The 21,923-nt window shown below is 54.0% G+C and overlaps 2 protein-coding genes across 4 annotated transcripts; both read left to right on the top strand.

Moving 5' to 3' along the window:
* Positions 1-107: 107 nt before the first annotated feature.
* HARS1 (histidyl-tRNA synthetase 1) lies at positions 108-15,018 on the top strand. Its single transcript, XM_069772550.1, has 13 exons — positions 108-238; positions 1,142-1,231; positions 3,137-3,256; positions 3,448-3,543; positions 4,108-4,233; positions 6,356-6,463; positions 8,007-8,105; positions 10,372-10,465; positions 10,621-10,748; positions 10,848-11,090; positions 12,401-12,517; positions 13,301-13,447; positions 14,510-15,018. The coding sequence occupies exons 1-13, from the start codon at positions 158-160 to the stop codon at positions 14,567-14,569; spliced, it is 1,509 nt and encodes a 502-aa protein (XP_069628651.1). The 5' UTR covers positions 108-157; the 3' UTR covers positions 14,570-15,018.
* Positions 15,019-15,195: 177 nt separating this feature from the next.
* DND1 (DND microRNA-mediated repression inhibitor 1) lies at positions 15,196-19,630 on the top strand. Of its 3 annotated transcripts, XM_069772553.1 has the most exons (5): positions 15,436-15,608; positions 16,822-16,939; positions 17,060-17,521; positions 18,278-18,676; positions 18,956-19,630. In XM_069772553.1, the coding sequence occupies exons 1-5, from the start codon at positions 15,516-15,518 to the stop codon at positions 18,970-18,972; spliced, it is 1,089 nt and encodes a 362-aa protein (XP_069628654.1). In that variant the 5' UTR covers positions 15,436-15,515; the 3' UTR covers positions 18,973-19,630. The 3 variants fall into 3 exon arrangements, with proteins under 3 accessions (XP_069628653.1, XP_069628652.1, XP_069628654.1); XM_069772552.1 differs by having other exon boundaries at positions 15,196-15,599; positions 18,278-19,630; XM_069772551.1 differs by having other exon boundaries at positions 15,432-15,608; positions 18,278-19,630.
* Positions 19,631-21,923: the final 2,293 nt, after the last annotated feature.

Raw genomic sequence — 21,923 nt, 5'->3', positions numbered from 1 at the left:
GCGCCTCTTCCCCGCGGTCGCCCCTGCGCCCGGCTGAGGGGCGGCGGTGCGCGAACGCGGCAGTGCGCAGGCGCGCCCCCGCTGCTACGGCAACCCGCGGGCGGCAGTGCGCAGGCGCGTCGGCGGGGCGGCGGCAGTGCGCAGGCGCGGGCCGGTAATGGCGGCGGAGGAGGCGGCGGTGCGGGCGCAGGCGGAGGCGGTTCGGCGGCTCAAGCAGGATAAGGCCGATCCCGACGAGGTGTGGCTGGTCCCAGCGTTCGCCCGCGGGGCTGGGAAGGGGCTGGTGGGGGGGGAGAGAGGCTCGGGTATTGCTGGGAATGGGGGGCTGGGGGAGGACCAGTATGACTGGGAGCGGGGTGCTGGGAGACTGGTGTGACTGGGAGAAGGGGATCTGGCCTGAGGAGAGGGGACTGGGGCACTGGGGGTGTTGGGATGGGGAAGAGGGGCTCAGGGGGGAACTGGGGGTACTGGTGCTGGGCTGGAGAGAGGGCTGCTGAGGTGACTGGGGTGTGATTGGGGTTGCTGGGCTTAGGGGCAGGGTGCTGGGGGGAACTGGGAATACTGGTGTAGGTATTGCTGGGCTAGGGGTGGTGGCACTGGGAAGAGAGGTGTTGGGGAGGATGGGAGTACTGGGCTGGGCTGGAGAGTGGAGGGGCTGAGGTGCCTGGGGGGAGGGTGAAAGGGGGACTGGGAGTGGGAACTGGTGATACCGGTGTTAGATTGGAGAGAAGGATGCTTAGAGGTGCTAGGGTTGGGAGGAGGATGCTGGAGACTGCTGATGCTGGGATGCACATAGCAGGAGCTGGTGGTGCTGGGCCTGGGTGTGGTGCAGAGGCTGGTAGGACGGGCGGTGTGGGGACTGGGGAGGCAGATGTTGAGGGTAATGGAGGCTGTGGGAGTCAGAGAATGGTAGGGGTGTTGGGGGTGTTGAGATTGGGGTGCTTGTGGCAGAAGTAGGGAGTACTGGAGAGGAGCAGGGAGTGCTCCTCTGGTTGTTGTGCGAGACCGCGAATAGTGGATGTACTGTGGTTGGGGAATCTGGGTGTACTGGGAGTGCTGAGGCTGAAGGTATTGGGGAAGGCCTGTGGGCTGGGCCTGGCAGGTAGGCTTATTCCCAGCTCCTTCCTTGTTCCCTCACCAGATTGCGAAGGAGGTGGCGAAACTGCTGGAGATGAAGGCACAGCTGGGGGGAGATGAGGGGAAACACAAGTTTGTTCTCAAGACCCCGAAGGTAACTACCCCGGTGCACGCGCACTTGCATGCCTCTCTGTATGCATGACCTAATCCCATGTGCATGCACAGCAGCACACACCTGTGTGTGCAAAATCTCAGGACAGACTTGCCCGTCTTTTTTCTCATTTCTGTTTCCCTTTTCACTTTTAGCAGCAGGGGAGAGAGGGGTGAAAATGTCCCTGACAGCATCTGACCCAAATACCCTACTAACTTAAAGCCTTTCTGGTGCTTCTGTGACAAGCCAGCCACTAGCTGGTGTGGTCAGGAAATTAAATTCAAATTCCCTTTTGGTCAAGTTTTATAGTAGCTGCCCAGCATGAGAGGTCTCATATCTGCTTGGATTGCACTATTTGAAGTAAGGTCATGACTTGCATTGCCCCAATGAGTTTAGGGTTGGGACTCTTCAGCTCTTATAGTACTGACCCCACTAGTACCTGCAGACATTGGCTCTCACGGATCAAGGATCCTCAAGCTGGTCCTGTTCTCTGTTAAGCTGGACAGAGTGGATGAAGCTGCTGGTAGGCTGGGTGAGCACGGAGTGCTGTGAAGTGAAGCTCTGCTGGTGTGAGGGTCATTGTGGGGGAACTGCAAAGCTTAAGCCAGCCAAAGAAACCCAGATGCCTCTCAGTGTTTGCCAGGAATGTTCAGCACATGTTGAAGTGTGGGGAGCAAGAAAGATCTCGTGGCTTTTGATCTTGTCTTAGTCTGTGGGGGTGGGTAGTCCTGTTTACTGAGCAAGTCTGGCCAGCTGCTGACATTTCTGTGTCCTCCTGCAGAAAGACCCTTCCTTCAGGGGTAGCTTTGCAGTCTCCAGGCCCCTGAGAATAGTGTCCATAATGCAATTTATGCTGAAATTTTTTGTAACCTGAATGTTTCATCACTAGTAGCTGACCAGAGACCAGCTGTGCTTCCATGCTGTGACATGGAGACGGTTATGAATGTTGCTCACAAATAGGTTATGCTAATGCCACTGACTTAGGAAATGTATCAAAACTGTGTCCCTTGTCCATTTCCTTTATCATATGTTTTGATAAATGTAATTGTGCTATGAGACCTGGAAAGTGGAAGGGTATTTCACTGTTTAAAAATGTGGAGAGAGGATTTTGCAGCGCTCTCAGTGCCAGGGGAGCACTGCTTGGATTTCCAGCCTGTCTGAGCCACGTCAGTGTACTGCTGAAAGCTGCTTTTTGCTGTGCAACCTGCAGGTGGGGTGTTACGAAGTGCCTGCTCTCTGCTTCCTCCTGCCTAACTGCCAGTCCATAGAAAATGAAAGTGGGAGGTCTAGTTAATTAACAGTGATTTATGTGTTGCTGAGAGACTAAAGGTGGTCATGGAAATAATTCAATGACTCTTAACAGCGAAGAAATTAAAAGGGAGCACATCCCAGTGAACAGTAGATGGGCACTTCACAGGTATTGCACTTTTCAAAGATGTTTCCTCCATATGTGTGTTTGGAAATTGTAGAGCTGCTGGTTGTTCCACAGCTTCAAAGCATGCTTGTCCCCTGATTCCACCTCTCAGGGTGGCTTCTTGTGCCGGGGTCTGGCTAATGTATCTGAATCAGAGCTGTGGACAGATCCCAGCTGCACTGTTGTGCTTGAAAGCACTGAACTCTGTGACTGTTGGATCTGTTTAAGCTCCTGTGTTTCCTGCATTGTGAAACTCCTGACTTAGATATAGCTCTGCAGACCATGGCAGATCAAGTCTGAGCTGTGTGCTGATGTGTTTGAGTGGTTTTTGGTGCTGCTTTTTACCACCTCTCCCAATATCTGGTGTCTGGACCTGATCTCTCTGGTTTTGTTAGCACTATGATAGCTTCTTCACATTGCCTCTCACTTCTATCTCCACTGCATGCCTCTAACCCAATGTGTCCTTTGCTCTTCTTTTCCTTATCTCACCCCAGGGCACACGGGACTACAGCCCCAAGCAAATGGCCATTCGTGAGAGAGTCTTCAATGCGATCATCACCTGCTTCAAGCGCCACGGAGCAGAAGTCATTGATACTCCAGTGTTTGAGCTGAAGGTGGGTGAGGACACAGCAAGTTGGCTGAGCTGATGAGGATCCTGCAGTTGAAAGCATGCCATATGTTGAGGGCTGAGTTTTCTTCTTCCATATCCTAGGTGTCCTCCCTTTATCTCCTTGTTTTCTGTGTGCTCTAGGCCTGATCCCCTGTCACTGAAGATGCTGTTTGTTCGTGTGTCCTTTTGTTGTAGGAGACGCTGACAGGGAAATACGGTGAAGACTCAAAGCTTATCTACGATCTGAAGGATCAAGGAGGAGAGCTGCTGTCCCTGCGCTACGACCTGACAGTATCCTGCCACAGCCAGTGCTGAGGGGTCTTGTCACCTTTGCAGCCCTCCTTTTGGGCCAGTGCTGTCCAGAGGGCAAGGGAGCAGGGGGGCAGACAGTCTTTTGGCTCTGATCCTGTACTGACAGGGAGAGCGTGAGCAGACACTGTAGTTCAGAACCCTTGCTTAGTTTTTTACTGTATATTGCTTCTGTTTGGCAAAGTAACTCTTGTACGTGGAGGTAAGGAAGATCTGTATTGAGTAGGGTTTCCCCTACAGCAGGGTACTCGGACTAGGCTGCTGCAGTACACAGCCTGTATGAGACTGAGATCCAACCTAAGGTGTTGCTGGAAGATGCCTGCAGGGACGCTTAATGGCAGCATGTGTAGGCCATGTCTTGGACAGTTGTGGAGACCTTGGGGAGCTGTGGCAAGTCCAGCCATCTCTTAGCAGTTGCTTTGCCCCACGGGTGTGCGCCACAGCGTGCTGGGTGTTGGGGAGATAGTGAGGACCCAGCACTGCCTGTGACTGATAACTGGGTGGGGTGATCCCTCCCCGTTCCAATCCTTAACCCTACTGTCTCAGGTGCCCTTTGCTCGCTATTTGGCGATGAACAAGATCACCAACATTAAGCGCTACCACATTGCTAAGGTCTACAGGCGGGACAACCCAGCCATGACCAGGGGCCGCTACAGGGAGTTCTACCAGTGTGTGAGTTTGGCTATTGACAGGGATGCTGCTGAGTGACGCTGTAGGCTGGGCAGCGCTTGTGGGGATGTAGCACCATAAAAACGTAGGACTAAAGGCTGTGTTACCCTGTGCGGCTGTGGAAAGCTCAGGAGGATCCACTAATCTTATCCTTAGCATGCTCTTATCGGTGTGAAAAAGAGCTTGAGAGTGCGGATGATGGCTATGACACAGGGTGCTGGTGTATCAGGGAACTTTGTAATACATCCCCCAGGTGCCCCAGCTATCTGGCCTGCTTTGCACTGTGGAGGAGGACAGCTTCTTGCTCCATCCCACAGTGCTTGCTGCCCAGTGGAGCGGAAGAACTTCCTTCTGATCCCAAATCTGGCAACAGTTGAACTCCTGGGTGTGTTAGCAGGACACATGAACCAGGCGAGTGAGTGACTCGGCTGTAGCATATGTTACTTCTGTCCCTGTGCTTAGTTAGTCTTTATTTCAAAGGAAGGGAAAAAACCCAGAGGCCAAATTACAGAACAGGTAAGAAAGCAATTTCCTTTGTGGCTTTCTCAGATGAGTGTGGTAGCCCCAAGGAATAGTTTTGTTCTGCTGTACTAACACAGTCCCCAGGGCCTCACTGCAAACAAATTCCTGTTTGAGAATACTCCTATTTCATCATACAACCCCTGTGGATACCTTCTAGCTCCAGCTTGGTGAATTCCCATTTCCAGACAACTTGGGGTCTTTACCTGCTGTCTCGTCTGAAAGACTGTTCCAAGATCTCACTCCTAGGATAGCTAGAAATAGTCTTCTAATATCCAGGCTAAAGTTCCTTGTGTCTGATAGTTTACTTCTCCTTGTACTAGTGCAGCTCTTTTAATGGTAACTGTTATCCCTTGATATGGATTCTTCCCCTTTCCCAGATAAACATTTGGGAAGTGTTTAGAGAAATCTTCCTCTCCTTAGGCCACATAAATCAAGCTCTGTTACCTTCTCTCCCTGGAGATGCTTTGCTCAGCCTGGTGGCTTTTTCTGCATCTTTTCTTAAATGTAATTCACCAGCCCTTGGTTGGGTTTTTTTTCAGTGAGATTTCACCTGTGCCACATACAGTGGTAGCAGTGTTTTCTGACTGTACCAGACCTTGCCCAACTTCCACGGGGATTGCATCAGCCTTTCTTGCACTCAGCTGATCAGGGATTAACTGATGTGATCTCATCTCTTTCCTCCTCCATTGCCCCCATTTATTTTGGAAGTTTGGTAAAGCCATGTTGAAATTTACCCACGTAATTAAAATTATTCTTGTACTCAAAATCTCATTGTATACTTTGCATTTGGGGATTCATAAATGGGAGCCGAATAAGAAGTCTCTTGTTGCTTCTGTGTTTTATTTCTCTCTGAACGTTGATGTTGTCTTTGCTATTTTCCAGTCATGGTGTACCAGCCTATTAAAACACCTTGCTGCTGGGCTTTAGTTCTACATGCTAGTTCATCTGGTAATCTCTGGTGGACACCACTCAGACATTCTGATTTCTTTTTCTGTCTTGGCAGCTGAAACTTTGCTTTTGCCTCTGTTGAGATCGCTTCTCTTGTCTTCTTCCCTGATCCTTAACTTGATTGGCATATGTATTAAAAAAAGAACATCCTAACAATGAAGGCGAAACATCTGGCATTTAGGTCATACCACGTAATAAGTAGTTTTTTCTTCCCCTTCCTGGTTCCTTTGTTCTATTTATTTACAGCTGATGATCACTCTGCTGTCTCCTTTTTGTTGTTTTTCAAGGATCTCTGTTTCAAAGTGTATCACACAGTAATCTGATCTGTCAGAGGCAGGGAGCAGGTCATGCAACTCCAGAAGCAGAAAGCACGGAGAAGCAGAATGGCTTATTGCAGACTGTCTGCACTGGCCACAGCATAGTATACAAACACTTTGCAATGCAGTGGACACAAAAGCACTGCTGCCTTTGATGAAGGAGGGTCATAACCCACATCCTGTCCCTTCTGGATCCTAATCACGAGGGCTAGTGTTCCCTTACATCCCATTTCTGTTGCTTTTTGTAAGCAAACTGCTGTTAAAAGCAGAGTTGAAGCTGTTTTGCTGCAGCCACGCCAGTGGTGCTGAATTGCTCACTGCCTTTTCCTGTGCCCCAGGATTTTGACATCGCTGGCCAGTTTGACCCGATGATTCCCGATGCTGAGTGCCTGAAGATCGTGCATGAGATCCTGAGTGACCTGCAGCTCGGGGACTTTCTCATTAAGGTGAGTCCGGGTGGGTTTCTCTGTGCCACGGTGGGAAGCAGTGGTCATTGTTCCTGCGTTTTTACGCAGCAGCGCCTGTTCCCACTCTAACACCCGCTAAGGCCTGATCCAGAAGTTCATCCTGCCTCTCTGCCTCCTCGTGGTATATATGCTAAAAGACTGGACCTCAGCTCAGACTTGCCTTTAGCTGGGAGTACAAGGAGGTTTCCTGAGGCTGCAGTTAGCAGAGTTCTCTCTAGCACTAACTACAGTCCTCTGCAAAACGTCCAGCAGCCAACTAACCAGGTGACTTTCATTCACTGCCTGCAGTAAAACACAGGCTCTGGCCCAGGATCCATGCCCTTGTCCCAGCTCCCGATGCCCCCTTAGTAGGGACATCTGCTTAGTGTGTGCGCTGTGTTGTTTGCAGACTCCTGCCTTCCCACCAAGTCCTTCCTGCGGCTGAGGCCTTTCTTTTGAGAAAAAGTGTCACGCCCTGCTGTAGGTTGAGCTTGCTATTTGCTTCAAAAGACCTATGTTATCTTGGTGTGGTAGCAAATGGTGCTAGGTGTGCAGGTCAGGCAGAATGGGGAAGAGTGTACAGCAGTAGGAGAGCCATGGGTATGAGTGCCTGATGTGCAGGAGGGTAGTGGGATTTCTGAAAGGGACCCAGATCTGGGTCATTGCTGGGCTCTGCAGAGGAGGTGAGCAGTGCGGGCTGGGTGTTGCACTCCTATGTGCAGCCCCCATTGGGTAGGGAAGCAGTTACCTGCCCTTGAACCTGTCTGAGATGAGCTGAAGAGCTGTGCGCAGGAACTGCCTGTCCAACTACTCTTGTGTTTGGGCAGTAGTGAAAGCGGATGCCTTTGAAGATGAGAAGGCACCCCTGCAATGGGGGACAGCAGAATAACCTGCCTGTGGTTATTCTTGTCTTCCATGAGCTACTGTCTGGTTCATGTTGATGCTGGAGGATTACAAACTCCTGAGCAGTCTTTGTTTCTATCTAATTTAATTGTAGATGTTCTCACTACCCATGGAAATGTTGAATCCAGCTGAGCCTCTGGCCTCAATTACCTACTATTACAGACCATAATTAAACTATGGAATTCACTATACTATCAAAAAAAAAATCCTTAGTGAGGTTTTAACATAATCAGATGTCCCTTTGTTCTTACGCTGAGAGATCAGGGTAGCACAGTGAATTCATCTCCTTAGTCTGTGGTCTGTTTCTGAGCTGTTTTTATGTGTCCACACGAGAGGACTCATAGACCCCATTGGTTTTTCTTCTCTGTTGAGTGGAGGTGTCTGTGGGTCTAGAAGGAGAATGTGATAGCTCTACCCAGGCTTGGTAGGAGTCAGTTCTGCTAGTTAGCCTGCTGTGGGCAGAAAGGCAGCTTAGCTCCCTAGGAATGGGAAAGAGACAGAAACTGCAAACAGCAAAAAAATCTTGGCAGACATCTGCAACTTTCTCTTCCATGCTTAAAAAACCAGAAAGGAGACAAACTGGACACAGCTGAAGCATCTGTTTGAGTTCATAGTTAATGACTTTCTCCCTCTCCCCCAGGTCAACGATCGGCGCATCCTTGATGGGATGTTCGCAGTTTGCGGTGTCCCAGACAGCAAGTTCCGAACGATCTGCTCCAGTGTTGACAAACTGGATAAGGTATGGGCTGGAGCCCTGGGCTGCAACTGCTGCTGCTGGAGTTTCTGTGAGTCTCTGTCCCTCTGGGCTGCTCTTACCATGGTCCATAAGAACTGGCTGGAAAATGCTGATAAACATTGAGTGGTTCCCCCCTTTCTCTGGAGGGGAGGCGTACAGGGCACAGCAGTCACATAGGAAAAATGGATCCTGTGCTTCTCCAGTATCCCACGAGGTCCTGACAAACAGAAAGGAGGGAGGGAAGAATGCTATTCACATGGGAGATTCAACATCCCAAACCTTAGCCTTCCTAAGGTGCTGCTGCTTATGAACCAGGATCATGAAAACCTGCCCCCAGACTGGGTCAGGGCATTGAAAAGCCTTTTCAAATGCATCAGGTTCTGTTGGGTGGTGTGAGGAATCACACTTGTGTCCTGGAATCATAGAACAGCCCAGACTGGAAGGGATCTCAAAAGATCATCTGGTCCAAACTTTATGAAAATTTCAGACCTCAGTTGTAAGGTGAGCATGAGGTTTCTATATTTTGCCTGGAAGTAGAGAGAAGGATTTGGAGTGAGAAGGAGTAAGAGATCAGAAATGCAGACCTGAAAAATAACCCAGCAGCACACTCCTGCCCCCTAGGCAGGGGAAGGCTGGTCTATCTGGTGTTGTACTGCACTGTGTGCCCCCACAGCATGTCTTCACACTCATCTGTGGCTGTCCATCAGTGCCAGCATGTTTTGCTAGGAACAGGGCTCCTTGGGGCTGGCCTAGACTGTGCAGCATTCTCGCAGGAAGGACACAGTCACAGGAACAACATGCTGCTCAGTGCTGTAATCTCTCTTCCCGGTGCTGTGAGATGGTGGTAGCCCATCCCACATCTCCTGGCCACTTCATCACACCTCTGCTGATTTGGGCATGTAGCACAGGTACTTTTATAGAACATCCCGTATGTAGACATTGCTGTTTGTATGGCTTACTCAGGCTTGGTGTGACACAGAACAACCCCCTGTGTGTGCAGCTGCTCCTGTAAGACACAAGGCAGGAGGTACCCGTAGGTTTGTGCTCAGCAAACTGCCTCAGGAGCGCTGGCTGTTGTGAAGGTCTCTAAGGGATTCAGGCCTTTATGTGGAGCTTTGGGAGGAGAGAAAGGTGCCAGTGTAGGTACAACTTTTTATTTGCAGCTGATTGTCTTGACTGTAGGCCCTAGTCAGATATAAAGATGCTGGAGATCAGTCTGTAATGTGTATACAGTCCACCACTAATAGTGAAGGAAGAGGAACCTTAAAATAAAGTGCAATCTAAAAACTTGGTTTTTTGGGCTCAGGATCTGAAGTAGAATATGGAGGTGAATTTCTGTGTGTGCTCAGAGTCATGTGGAGGACATTGTGGGCTGACTGCTTAAAGGAGTGCTCCTAATCTTCCTGTGAAACCCAGTTAAACAAAGCAGCCTTGTATCTCATCTTGTGTGTTCACGTTGCTTTCTTCAAGGATGAGCCATGTTTTCCTTTGGAGGCCTCGTCTGATGGTTGAATGAAGTCAACTAGAGGAAGGCTCACTTAAAGTCCTGTTGTTAGCAGTGAGATCTATTGCAAAGGCATGACCAAAGTCTAGGTTTTGGGGCTGTGTATGCACGGAAAAGCAATAGGAAGGGAGGATAGGGCTTTTTTAGAATGGGATAATTTCCTTGGTTTTGTACTGAAATGCTGTGATTTATCTCAGTGCAGCTGGACATGATCAAGACTCTGGTTCTCTTTGACACCTCGGTTAGTAGGAAACTGTAGCGTATTCTGCTTACATTGGGTTTTTGCATCACCCAGCCATCTCTTCACAACTTTCTGGGTGGTAGGCATGACCAGCAATGCTTTCTTGACTGGTGTTTATGACTAAGTACGTAACCAGGGAAACCAGAGCAGCAAGACATCTCTCAGACTCGGTGCTTTTACAGTACCAATATTTGATTCTGGCCAGAAATCAAACCCAAAGTATTTGTCCTGGGGCTTCAAGTTTTGGGGCAGCTTTGCTGAATGTAGGGTTGGGATACTAACAGACTGTGCAGAGGTACAAGAAATGGAGTTAAGACTGTATGACCATGCTCTTGAGAGCATCTAATCTGCTGCTTCTCTCATGCACCTCTTAACCACGCTGACACTGATGGGGTTGTGCAGTGTAAAGATCTGTTGAGGGCAGATATGTCTGTTCTTTTGTATTGGGCAGGACCACCAGAGACCTTCCCCAGGAGAGACCACATCCCTGGAGCAGTGGCTGATGTTCTTCTCTCCCCTTGCAGATGCCATGGGAAGAAGTGAGGAGTGAGATGGTAGGAGAGAAGGGGCTCTCTCCTGAGGCTGCAGATCACATCGGGGAATATGTCCAGCTTCATGGTGAGCACTGTGGGGTCGAGCCCTTGTTCTTGTTCTTCCAGGCCAGGCAGGGAGGGCCAGCAATGGAGGGGTGCAAGGCATGTGCGTGGCTGGCGGGGCCCATCGTTGCTGGTACTGCTGCGCTGGCAGACGTGAGGAATGTCTCGTTCCCACAGGTGGCCTGGACCTGATCGAACAGCTTCTCCAGGACCCAAAGCTGTCCCAGAACAAGCTGGCCAAGGAGGGGCTGGGGGACATGAAGCTGCTGTTTGAGTACCTGACCCTGTTTGGCATCACAGGGAAGGTGAGGAGGTGCAGAGGCAGGAGCAGGTGCTACCCTCGTTCCCGGGCAGCCTGGGCTGCCAAGTGCACCCAGTGACGGGCCTTCCCTTGCGTCCTACAGATCTCTTTCGACCTGAGCCTGGCACGGGGTCTGGACTATTACACGGGGGTGATCTTTGAGGCTGTCCTGCTGCAGCCGGAGAATGACCATGTGGAGGAGCCAGTCAGTGTTGGGAGCGTGGCTGGAGGCGGTCGCTATGACGGGCTGGTGGGGATGTTTGATCCCAAGGGACGGAAGGTGCCCTGCGTGGGGGTCAGCATTGGGATCGAGCGGATCTTCTCCATCCTAGAGCAGAGAGTGGAGGTAGGTGCCTTTGGTGCTCAACTAAGCATGGAGAAATAGTAAGGATTTACATCTTCCCCGCATACCCCCAGTCCAGCAGATGCTGAAGTGAGTCTCCCTTGCTGCAGTCTGATGGAGAAGCCAGCCAGGCCTCTGCTGTGCTCTGCAGCAGGAGTCAGAACCAGGACATAATCTCCAATTTTCTCTGTCTTGGGGATGATCTTTGGGGCTCCCACTGGAGACAAGACTCCTCTTCCAGTGGCCCTCAGACATGGCTTGTTCAGCTGCAGCTGGAGGGGGCACTTTAATCCTCAGTAGTACCAGGTACGCAGGTTAGGTGCCGTAGTGTTCCCCACTGTGTTAGGCATCAGTGTAACTCCACGTCCTCCTTGGCAAGGCAGCACTACTCTGCAAGGCTGGCAGGGAGACAACAGCCTTGGACGCCTACTTGTCCTGCCCAAGGCACTACAGAGACCAGATAGCAGTCGGATGTCCCAGGGCAGGAAGTGCAGTGCCTCTGGGGGTTTCCCAGATACCTTTTTCCCATTCGCCCTCTCCTCAGAGTTGCTGTACCAATGTATTGTCCTCCATCCCAATCAGCGGGTGTTAAATAGGTCTTTGTAGGCTCCCAAAACACTGCCACACATTTCCCTGCCCCAGAGGCCTGTTGTGGGGAGTTCTCTCTTGGCAGCCAGACACAACTGGGATTTCTAAGTGGAAATTGAATTCTTCCCCCACCACTTCCAGTCCTGGCCAGATTTGTTCCTCTGCAGGTGACCTTTTAAAGGCTTCTCCCTTCAGCAAAAGCAGCAGCAGGAAAATGCCACTTTGAGTATCCAGCATCTGCCACAGGAGCAGGTGTCTCCTGACAGCACTGGAGCATCTCAGCTTGCTGCTGTTAATCTAACCCATAGTTACCAGCTCAGCTGTAGAGCAAGCAGCTGCCTCTGTCCAGCTTCTGCTGGGCTTGCTGCTCCTGAGCTGCTTGGAGCAGATCTCTAGGAGGCCCTTGGGTGTGGAGGAACAGTCTCTAGGCAGAAGCTGGCAGGGAAATTGCTCATTCTCAGCACATCCTCCAGTCTGTGCGCACCTGCAGCGCAGGAGAGAGGTTGTGTTAAGCCCCCATCACGGAACAACTGCAGAAGATGAGATACTGCTCCAGGATGGGGTCTGTGGGACCTCCCTGACTCTCCTGACTTTATGCTGTTCATCCCACTGAGCCTGATCCTCTTCACTGCTGAATAGATGGGCCTGGGGTGGTGACCCATCCTGCTCTTAGGGTCTCAGATATCTTTGTCCATGGCATCTTTTGAGTTTTGTCCCCTCTGTAGGCCTCTGAGGAAAAGATCAGGACAACAGAGACGCAGGTGCTGGTAGCCTCCGCCCAAAAGAAGCTCCTTGAAGAGCGGCTGAAGCTCATCTCCGAGCTGTGGAATGCTGGAATCAAGGTATGACCAGGTGATGGCAAAGTCAGGAGCTGCCTGGTCCACTCTCTGTGCCAGGAATGGACCAGATCTGGCTTTGCTTTGGGAGGAAGGAGTGACAGGGAGAAGGTGAGCAGTAGACTACCTTCCTGAATGAAGTCTGCCTCTTCTCGGTGTCCCAAATCAGGTGTTCTCCAGGAATGGCTGGGCAGCATGAGCTGGGTAGCCCTGTAGCACTGCAGGGGCTGCTCTGTGTTTGTTACCTCAGGACAGATTCTCAGAGCAGGCAACACACCAGCCCCTGCTGCATGGCAGCTGGGATACCGTGCTGCTTCCAATGCCGCAAAGAAACTGTGGAGCCTTGCAAGGAGGGGAGAGTGGGGCCAGGGAGCAGCCTGGGCTGTTTTCAGCGGGCCAAAGGCAAGCTGTGTGGCAGAGCCCTGTTCCCTGCCTGCTGTGGGTAGACTCCCTTGATGGCTGAGTGGAGGAGAATGAGAATGCCTGGGTGCTCTGCCAGGCTTCTGACCCTCTAGGGACACCACAGGTGTCAGCCCTGGTCTGACACAGACTAGAGCTAATGACCTGGTGCTCTCCCAGGATAAGCAGTGTCTTGTGGGTACCTGTGAGCTGTGTTGCATTATTCCTTAGCTGTAATGCCCAGCCTTCTCCAGTAGCCCATCTTCCCCTCCACACACCCCCATGCTCACCAGATGGCAATTAGCAGACTGGCCCAGCAATGCCTGGTTGAGGGGGTGCAGAGAAATAGGCCCGTGCTGATCATGGTGGTGTGCTCTGGTTCTCTTCCAGGCAGAAGTGCTGTACAAGAAGAACCCCAAGCTGCTGAATCAGCTGCAGTACTGCGAGGACACGGGCATCCCTCTTGTTGCCATTGTGGGTGAGCAGGAGCTCAAGGATGGAGTCGTCAAGCTGCGAGTCGTGGCCACCAGGGAGGAGGTGAGGCCTGTGGTAGCTTGGTGTGAGGGGCATTGGCTACTTGACCCTTCATCTCAGCTCAGGCCAGCCCTCCAGACCTGTCCGTACCCTGCTCTGAAGTGGTGCTGTTGGGTTGTACGCAGCAAGGTGGCTTCGCTGGCCCGCATAGAGTATAGTGCCCAGAGGGGTGATCAGAGGAGTAAGGCACTTCCACCTGAGGTGAAAAGCCTCCAATGCTTAACAAAGCTGCTTACGTAGAAGGTGCGGTGAGGGGAAGGCTCTCCACATGCAGTAGGCAGAGGAGCACGAGCCAGGGCTGGCAGATTCGAGGTGAGGCCTGTGGACAGATGGTAGTGGCCTTGCAGGTGCACTTTTGGAGACTGGGTGCAGTGACTTTCCTCAGCCCCTCTTGACTTGCTGTGGAGCACGTGCCCTGGTGTCACTTTGCCACCAACACCCCTATAACAGGTTATCAGGATTTTATATGTTGGCTTCCTCATTAGATCTTTTCAAGCAGTGGTCTCTCCAGGGGCACCTCACATTCCAGTTCCTCATCCCATGCTGTTTCCTGGAGCCGTGGAGCACTGTTGTCTCCAGCTCTGGATAGTTTCCCATCGTGTGGCCTCCTTGAACTCCCAGTTATTCCTCAGTTCAGGAGCTTGGAACATGGAGGGGTGATTCAGTGGGCTGTATGACTGCTTGCACTTTCCATCCAGGGCGCAGGACCATTGCTGAAGGTCCTGCAGGTGCCCTCTTGGAATAAGGGGGACCAGTGCTGATCTGTGCACTGGTCTTGGCTTTGGAACTGGTAGGAAAGAGTGGGAAGAGCATTGCTCTCATGATAGTTGGCTAGGAGAGGGCTTGGCAGGCTTGCAGGCAGGTGCTTGCTCTCACAGGTTCAGCTCTGCATGTGTTGCAGCCCACTCAATCCCCATGGAGGACTGGTGACAGCACCATGGTGTGATCTCTTGAGACACAGGGCCACGAATGGCAGTGCAGGCCATCCCTCTGGGACCAGAGAGGGTCACAATATGTCAAGCTGCTTGTGTTGTATTGAAGCAACTTTGTGCTCCCCCTGTGTAGGTCAACGTTCGCAGGGAGAGCCTGGTTGAGGAGATCAGGATGCGAACGAGCCGGCCTTAACCCCCTCCCGGACATGTCTACTTGTTTGTTGGATTCTGGCTGACAGATTTCCTCCTGTAAATGCCTTCGCCAGGCCACATGGCAGCGGGTGCGGAGTTGGGGGGAGTCTTTGAAAGCTGTATTTATTCTTGTTTTGTGCCCTCCCTTTCCTGGCGAGAGCAGGGAGACTGCGCTTACTCGTGCAACATGCCCTGGCCCTCGAGTATGTCGCTGCAAAGATGTTTTGCAAGTGGCTCTGGCAGACGCCGGCCTCCTGTCTGCTGCTGCTGCAGTGACATGTGGAGCCTCGTGCTGTCAGCAGACCCTGGGGTCTTGGCTATAGCTTCTTGTTCCCGTCGCTTTGAATAAACATCCTGCCCCGTCTCTCTGCTCTGGCTGCAGGGAGGTGACCTTATCCCAAGCAAAATGTAAAGGCGCTGCTCCCAGAAACATAATAAATCTGTCTCTCCTACTCTGTGACTCCTGTCCCTACTTTCCGCTCAGGGCACGGATTTGCTCACCTGCCTTGCTGAGCGAGAGCTGGTTTTTAAAGGTCATGGTGGACATTTCTTCAGCTGTGCTGCCCCCTCCTTGCCTCCGCATCGGACCGCTGCTGCCACCCCCTGAGCCATGTGCAGAGCAAAGCCCCCCGCCAGCCAGGCCGGAGCTGCCCCAGCAGCCCTGCGTGGGCTCCCCGTGCCCCAGTCACGGGTGAAAAGGGTCCCCCCCGGTCTCCTGCGGGTGACTTAGGGTGCCCTCCATCCCCTCGCTGCTGACCCACGCATCTCGCCCAGCTTGGTGCCCCAAACCAGGTAGTTTTTTAAATCCACGCCTTCCCGGCGTGGAAATGCCGCGACGGCGGAGCTCTGGGGGGGGGGGGGGGGGGGGTTCGCTGCTCCCCGGTGGGGGGCGGGCGCTGCCGGGGGGTCGCCCCCCGCCACGCCCGGGGCGGAGCGGCCGCGACGCGATGGGCGGAGCGGCGGCGCTGGAACCTTCCAGAGCTCGGCCCGGGCGGCGAGGAGGTGCGGGAGGAGCGGCGATGGAGGCGGAGGTGGGTGCCGTCGGGGGGCACGGTGCTGCCGGGGGCGCGGGGGGGGGAGCCCCGGTGCGGAGCACGGCTCGCCTCGAGGTGTCCCTTCCCGGGGTGGGGGGGGCGCGGGGGGGTCTCTCGGGGAGCCACGGCCCCCGAGACCCGTCGCGGTGCGTTGCCCCGGCGGGCGGTGCCGGTCCCGAGCCCGGTCCCAGCCCCAGAGCGGACCCGCCCCCGTCCCACGCCTTCCCCCCTCCCCCGCGGTGAGCCGGGGCTGGCGGCCCCCGTGGAGACCGTGGGGGTGACGACAGCCCCCTTAGCACCTAATCGGTGGGGGCTGCGGGCTTAGCTGGGGCCGGGTCCCGCCTCTCCCAAGAGCCCCCCCCCGAGCACCTCCCCGGCCCGCACCTCCCCGTAGCGGGGCCGGCAAGGAGGAGCCCTGTGCTGGGACCCAGCCCTGGGAGCTGCAGAGCCGTGGCAGGAGGCTTTGTGGGGTGCGTGGCTGGTGTTCCTGTGCCCTCTCAGCAGAGATTTCCCCTGTACGGGTCCCCACCTTCATCCAAAGGTGTTTCCTGGTCTTCAGGGAAGACAAAACCCCTGGGAGATAGAAAGGTGGCACCACCTGGTGATGCACCTGGAGGTGCATGAGGCAAAGGTGCAGCCAAACCGCATTTTAGCCTGAGCTGGGGTTAGTCCCACTCAGTGTATGGTTTCAGAGGCCCTAATGAGACTTCACAGTACTTAATGAGCTAAAACCTGATGATATTGCCACATGGATGGCATTTCCAGATCCTCTTTGATGTCCTTAGAAGCCTGAGGAGACGGTGGTAGAAGACAGTTGGCTGTCTTGGGGTTCCAGCCTGCCTGGGATCTCACAATGTGTTGGGTCACCTTGGTGCTGTGCTCCAGCCTCCTCTTCCAGTGCCAGCCAGCTGCTGCCTGTGTCTTGGCTTTCAAAGCCCTTGCAGGCATCCATGGAGGAACTGTTGGTGTCCTTGTGCTCTACCAGAGTTGCTGGACTTAGTCACGTGGAGCAGGCTTGGACAGGGGGCCGGGTAGTCCTTTGGATGTGCAGTGTTGAGAGGCTCCTCAGGTTTACTGAGGGCAGAGAGTTTCAGCATTTGCTCCTCCATGTGCTGGCTGGTATTAGGCCTTGCAGTTGCTTCCTGGGGTTGGGATGCCTCCAGCTGGGAGGTTGGAAACTCTTTGCCTGGACAAGCACCAATGTCATCTCCCTCCTCAGACATGGATCAACAGTATCAACCAGACCAATAAGGCGGCCCTGCTTGCCTGGGCAAAAGAAACCGGCATCGACCTGGTGCAGATCAATGGGCAGAGGCGATATGGTGGCCCCCCTCCAGGTATGTGAGAAGACCATCTCAGCGCCATGGTGCCCTGGGAGCTTGGCACATAGGGTGCTTGGCGGGCATGGAGGCGAGATGGGTCTCACTCATGTGCACCATGTTGCTGTGTGCCTGCAGGTTGGGTGGGCGACCCCCCGCCGGCTGGCACAGAGGTGTTCATCGGGAGGCTGCCGCAGGATATGTACGAGAACACGTTGATCCCGCTCTTCCAGAGAGTGGGAAAGCTCTATGAGTTTCGCCTCATGATGACATTCAGCGGGCTCAACCGGGGCTTTGCCTATGCCAAGTACAGCAACCGGCACGGCGCCAAGGAGGCCATTGCTGCCTTCAACAACTTTGAGGTGAAGGAGGGCTATGCCATTGTGGTGTGCAAGAGCACGGAGAAGTGTGAGCTGAGCATGGATGGCTTGGCCACCTCGGTGAGCCAGCAAGAGCTGGAGGCTGTGCTGCGGCGAGTCACAGAGGGGGTCCTCAGTGTCACCCTGTACACCAGCCCCTGGCGGAAACGGGCCCAGCTCGCTGTGCTGAAATACATGTCGCACCAGGCTGCTGCCATGGCCAAGAAAACCCTGATGGAAGGTAAGTGGGAGGCCAGGGTGCTGTGGGATACTGCTTGGGCTTGTCTTCCTGGTGTCCCTAAGGAACGACTGGTCCCACCTCGAGACTCAGCTGTGAAGTGACTTCAGCCTTGAGACATCCCTTGTTCTCTCCCTGTGTCCCATGGGAGGCGGGCTGTCCTCAGTGGGGTTAATCCCCAGCAGTCCTTGTGCTGACCTAGTGGTGGTGGTGGAGTAAAGGGGCTGCTGGAGGTCTTCAGGTAGCTGCCTGCTCAGAGCAGGAGCATCACCAGTACTAGTCCAGGGCATTCAGAACTTTGACCAAGTTGTTAAACCCTCCTGATGAAGACGCTCTACCCCTCGGTGCCCCCATCCAGTGACTGTATTGCCCTCTGATGGGACATGTATCCCAGACATCCAACTGGAACCTCCAAAGTCCTGATTTGTACTTATTTCTGCCCCAGCTGAGAAGCATTTGGCTTTGATGTCTTTGCACCTGTCCCTAAAGGCAGGCTGTCCCTAAAATCCCCTGAGCTTTGCAGCCCCGAGCCCACCTTGGTAGCAAAAGGAGATGGAGAAACAACTGCCCTGTGGCTGTGTTGAGGGGTTGTGGAGGCAGGGGAAAGGATCCTGTGCAGTTCGTGCACTGTGGGTCAGTGCCAAACCACCTGTGGGGATCACTGTGCCAGACGCTGGGGGACAGGATGGGGTGGGATGGGGTGATACTGGAGGGCTGGTGTGTGATCATCTCCTGCCAGCTGCTGCTGGTCTCTCTTAGGGAACATGAGGTTCGGTGGGCTGGAGATGCGGGTGGACTGGCTGAACCCCAATATGAAGCAGAAACTGCAGTCATGTGAGAAGAAGCCATCATCCAGCCGGGTACAAGGGAGCAAGTGCCTGGGGGTCCCCAAGCAGGTGCCCCAGTCTCCAGTGCTGCGCAACGTGCTGGACTGCCTGAACACCCTGTGCCAGAGGCAGTACCTGGGGACCCCACTGTTCCTCACCAAGTGTGTCCAGGCAAACGCCAACGGGTGGCTGTGGTTCTGGTGCTGGGTGGTAATCCCAGGGTGCCCTGTGCCCTTCAGTGGGTTCGCATGGGTCCGGCAAGATGGGACAGGCAGGAGCGGGCATGAGGAGGCGAAGATTGCACTGGCGCTGCAGGTTCTCCGGATGCTAGGTGAGTCCTCGCACAGCATCGGTGCCAACCCCCTGCCTTTCCCAAAGTCTTGGAGCATTTCCTGGGAGTGTGGAGCTGTAGTGTTTCTGGTGCATGGGGGGACCCAGCCTGGCAGGCAGGGCTGAAACAGTCACTGCCAGCCCCGCCAGATGTGACCCCGGTGGCTCTGAGCTCTGGGTGGGATTCCTGGTTGGAAGCAGAGGACACAAGGGGAGGGCTTTTTGGGGTGCTGCTCCCTGCGGCACTGCACAGAGCCTCAGGCTTTCCTCCCCACTGCAGGATGCCAGCTGACGTAGGCAGCCGTTCTGCCCAAACCATGAGTTGACCCTGAGTGGCCAGCCTCGGTGCCGCTGGCCGAAGGAGCAGCATGTGAGCCTTGCTGGGGACCTGTTCGAGTTTGTTTGGGTTTGTTTTGAGAGCTGGCTGTGGAGGATAGGGCTGCTGGCCTGATCCATGACAGCTGCCCTGTCCCCAGCCAGCCCCTGGGGATGATTCTGGGTTTTTGGGATGTAGGTTTACATGCCCAGTTTGGTTCCTTTTAAGTTGGTTTGTGTTGTTCTGCTGCAGTGGAGGGGTCTGGTGCAGGTTTTGGGAGAAGCAGCAGCTGCTTGGAGAGACTGCCAGTGTTGGCTGGGGAAGCAGAGGGGACATTGGGGGCTGCCTGGGCTCACTGGGGGACCGTCTCTCCTCTGCTGGCATGCCTGGTTCCTGAAGAACAGCCTCAGGTGAGGACAAGGCCACACACGGTGACCGTCCTGGTGAATGGGGGATGTTCCATGGGCAGGTGGAGCTGCTTTTTAATGAGGGAACTGTCTGCAGGTTCTGGGAGGTGCAGGACTGTTTGTGTTGCAGGGAAGCAGCTGTGGGGTTACTGGCTGTCTATGAATGATTCCTTGGGACCAGGAGGTCCGGCCACAATGTTGTTCAAATGGTATTAAAGTAGCCTGGAAGGCACTGGTTGTGTCATGTCATCTTTTGCTCCTCCATCCTCAGCTCCCTGCCTATCCAGTGCCATCTTGGTGCTCTCCCCTCCCACCAGGAAGCCTGTCTTCTCCAGCGGCAGAAGGGATGGGGTGTGATTTGGATCTATCCTATAGCCCCCAGGCTCTGGAGCCACAGCCTGCTGGCCCCCCTGAAAGCAGCGTTTGCTCCTGTGGGAAGCAGCAGTCCCTGGCACTGAGAGCTTTGTGTCCCCAGCTTCTCACTGGGGTCTTTCTGACTGCCTTTTAGTATGCCCCAGCCTCCTTTGAGCACCTCTTGATGAGGCCCCTGTGGTCTTTGACTGCCTTTGGGTGCACATCTGGGACATTGTAGCACCTTTACGCTCTTCTCTGGGGTCTCCAGTGCCTTTCAGCATCCCCAGCGGTCTAAAAGTGGTTTCTGATGAACACCAGGGGCTTCCATGTGCATTTCAGGGCATACCTGAGTGCCCCCGAGTACAGAGCTCTACTAGTCTCGTTCTCCTGTGGAAAGGGCCCAGGTGCCTTCCTGTTAGTCCCTGGTGGCCTCCAAGGGCCTTTCTGTGCTCACTATGGTCCTGAGTGCCTTCTGGTGCACTTAAGGGGACTCCATCTGCCTTTCTAAGCTGCCCAGGTGCCTTGCAGTGCAGCAGGAGGCAACTCTGAAGTGCCTTCAGGTGTCTTCAGTGGCTGTTCTGTGCTCAACACTGATGAACCAGTGCCTTTTGTAGTGCCCCAAAGGCCTCCCAGAACTTTGGGATGTGGCCCCATGGGATTCCGAGTCAATTTGGTGCACCTCAAATGGCCCTGCACACTGTCTCTGCTTCCCAGAGCTCTACCAATACCTTCTGATGCATGTCTGGATCCTCCGAGTCCCTTTGGCAGCACCCAGGTGCCATCCATATTCCTTTTGGAGATCCCCAGGGGGATCCTCCAGGAGCCTTTTGGTGCACCCTCAGGTGCTGCCTGGTGCCTTTTTGTACTCCTTGAAGATCTGTCTGTTCCTTCTGCTGTACACCAAGACCCTCACCATCTCTGCACCTGCAAGAGCCTCTGAGTGAATTTTGGTGTCTTCAGAGTGTTTCTCATTGCACTGCAGGGGCTTCAATATGCCTTTTCTTGTGACACCCTCCTCTGGGACGTCCATGGGCCATTCTATGCCCCGCCAGAGGTCTACTGCTAACATTTGAGCCACACCAAAGGCCTCAGGGGCTGTGCTGGCCCTGGGGATGTGTTCCAGCCTTGGTGTGGCTCAGGACCACATGGGAGTCTGTGATTGCCCAGAAGCAGGGCTGGAAGAAGGGTCACCCCAGCTTCCAAAGCAGCCAGATCTTTTTATTAGGAATGTCTGGAATGAGAGACACAAGCCTGGCCTTGGTGAGCACCCTGGAGAGAGGGAATCCCCCTTCCTGGGAAGCCCACCTATCTGCATCCACCACATACAGATACACTACATCTTCAGAGCTATCTTAAGATGTATCTACAGAAACATTATTGCTTCATCTTCTTCACAAGAGGAGCCTGGATGTCCAGCTGGGTGATGGTGATGGTGGTGGTGAAGGGGCAGCACTGCCTGATCCTCTTGCTGATGGTCTCCACCTGGAGCACAAGGCACCATGAGCCTAGGGGCACCAGCATGGCCCAGTAGATTTTCTCATAGTCCAGCTCCTGGAAAAACACTGGAGGGGAGCTGCCAAGGGTGGGAATTGGGGCTGAGAGTAGCCCTGGACTGCAGTAGCTGAGGGGCTCTGCCAATGGGAAATCCTGGTGGCCACTTGGGTGGAGGTAGAGACTCCATGGGGCAGATCAGAGCCAAAGGGTGAGGAACAGGCAGAGCTGACATCTGAAAGGACTAGTCCCAAGGGCACCAAGTCCTTCCTGCTACCATGGCCAAGGCTGGAGCATCTTACCTTGAAGTCAATGTGCAGATGCACCAGTGCAGAAGATGATGGCATGGGTGTTGCCACAGGTTTTGTAGGGGTCTGAGGCAATGCAGAGCAGGCTGAGCAAGAGCTCAGGAGGAGAGCATCCAGCAGATCTTCAGCGCCAATACCAAGTCCGGCTTGTCCTTCCAGGTGTGATACAGGTGGGCAATAGAGACTATGTAAGAGGGAAACTGGCACAGTCACAGCAGGGTGCTGCTCCCAGGGGCACAACTGCCAGGCCTGGAATGGCACCAGGGACCTGCTCTGAGTCTGGAGCTGGGGAGTACCAATGGCTTGTAGTCCTGGCCACCCCAGGGGTGTACTGGCCCTACCCCTCAGCTGAGGCAATGGACTGGGACATGG

The sequence above is a fragment of the Haliaeetus albicilla genome, chromosome 27 (assembly GCF_947461875.1).
Source record: "Haliaeetus albicilla chromosome 27, bHalAlb1.1, whole genome shotgun sequence".
NCBI classification, from domain to species: Eukaryota; Metazoa; Chordata; class Aves; order Accipitriformes; family Accipitridae; genus Haliaeetus; species Haliaeetus albicilla.
This window is presented reverse-complemented; position numbering and strand designations above follow the sequence as displayed.

Excerpts from the sequence above, each read along its gene's own strand:
- HARS1 (XM_069772550.1), top strand. The coding sequence starts at position 158 with ATGGCGGCGGAGGAGGCGGCGGTGCGGGCGCAGGCGGAGGCGGTTCGG. Across the intron at positions 4,234-6,355 it reads ACAGGGAGTTCTACCAGTGT|GATTTTGACATCGCTGGCCA; the intron begins GTGAGTTTGGCT and ends CCTGTGCCCCAG. Across the intron at positions 10,466-10,620 it reads GGAATATGTCCAGCTTCATG|GTGGCCTGGACCTGATCGAA; the intron begins GTGAGCACTGTG and ends TCGTTCCCACAG.
- DND1 (XM_069772552.1), top strand. The coding sequence starts at position 15,396 with ATGCCGCGACGGCGGAGCTCTGGGGGGGGGGGGGGGGGGGGTTCGCTG. Across the intron at positions 16,940-17,059 it reads ATATGGTGGCCCCCCTCCAG|GTTGGGTGGGCGACCCCCCG; the intron begins GTATGTGAGAAG and ends GTGTGCCTGCAG. Across the intron at positions 17,522-18,277 it reads CAAGAAAACCCTGATGGAAG|GGAACATGAGGTTCGGTGGG; the intron begins GTAAGTGGGAGG and ends GGTCTCTCTTAG.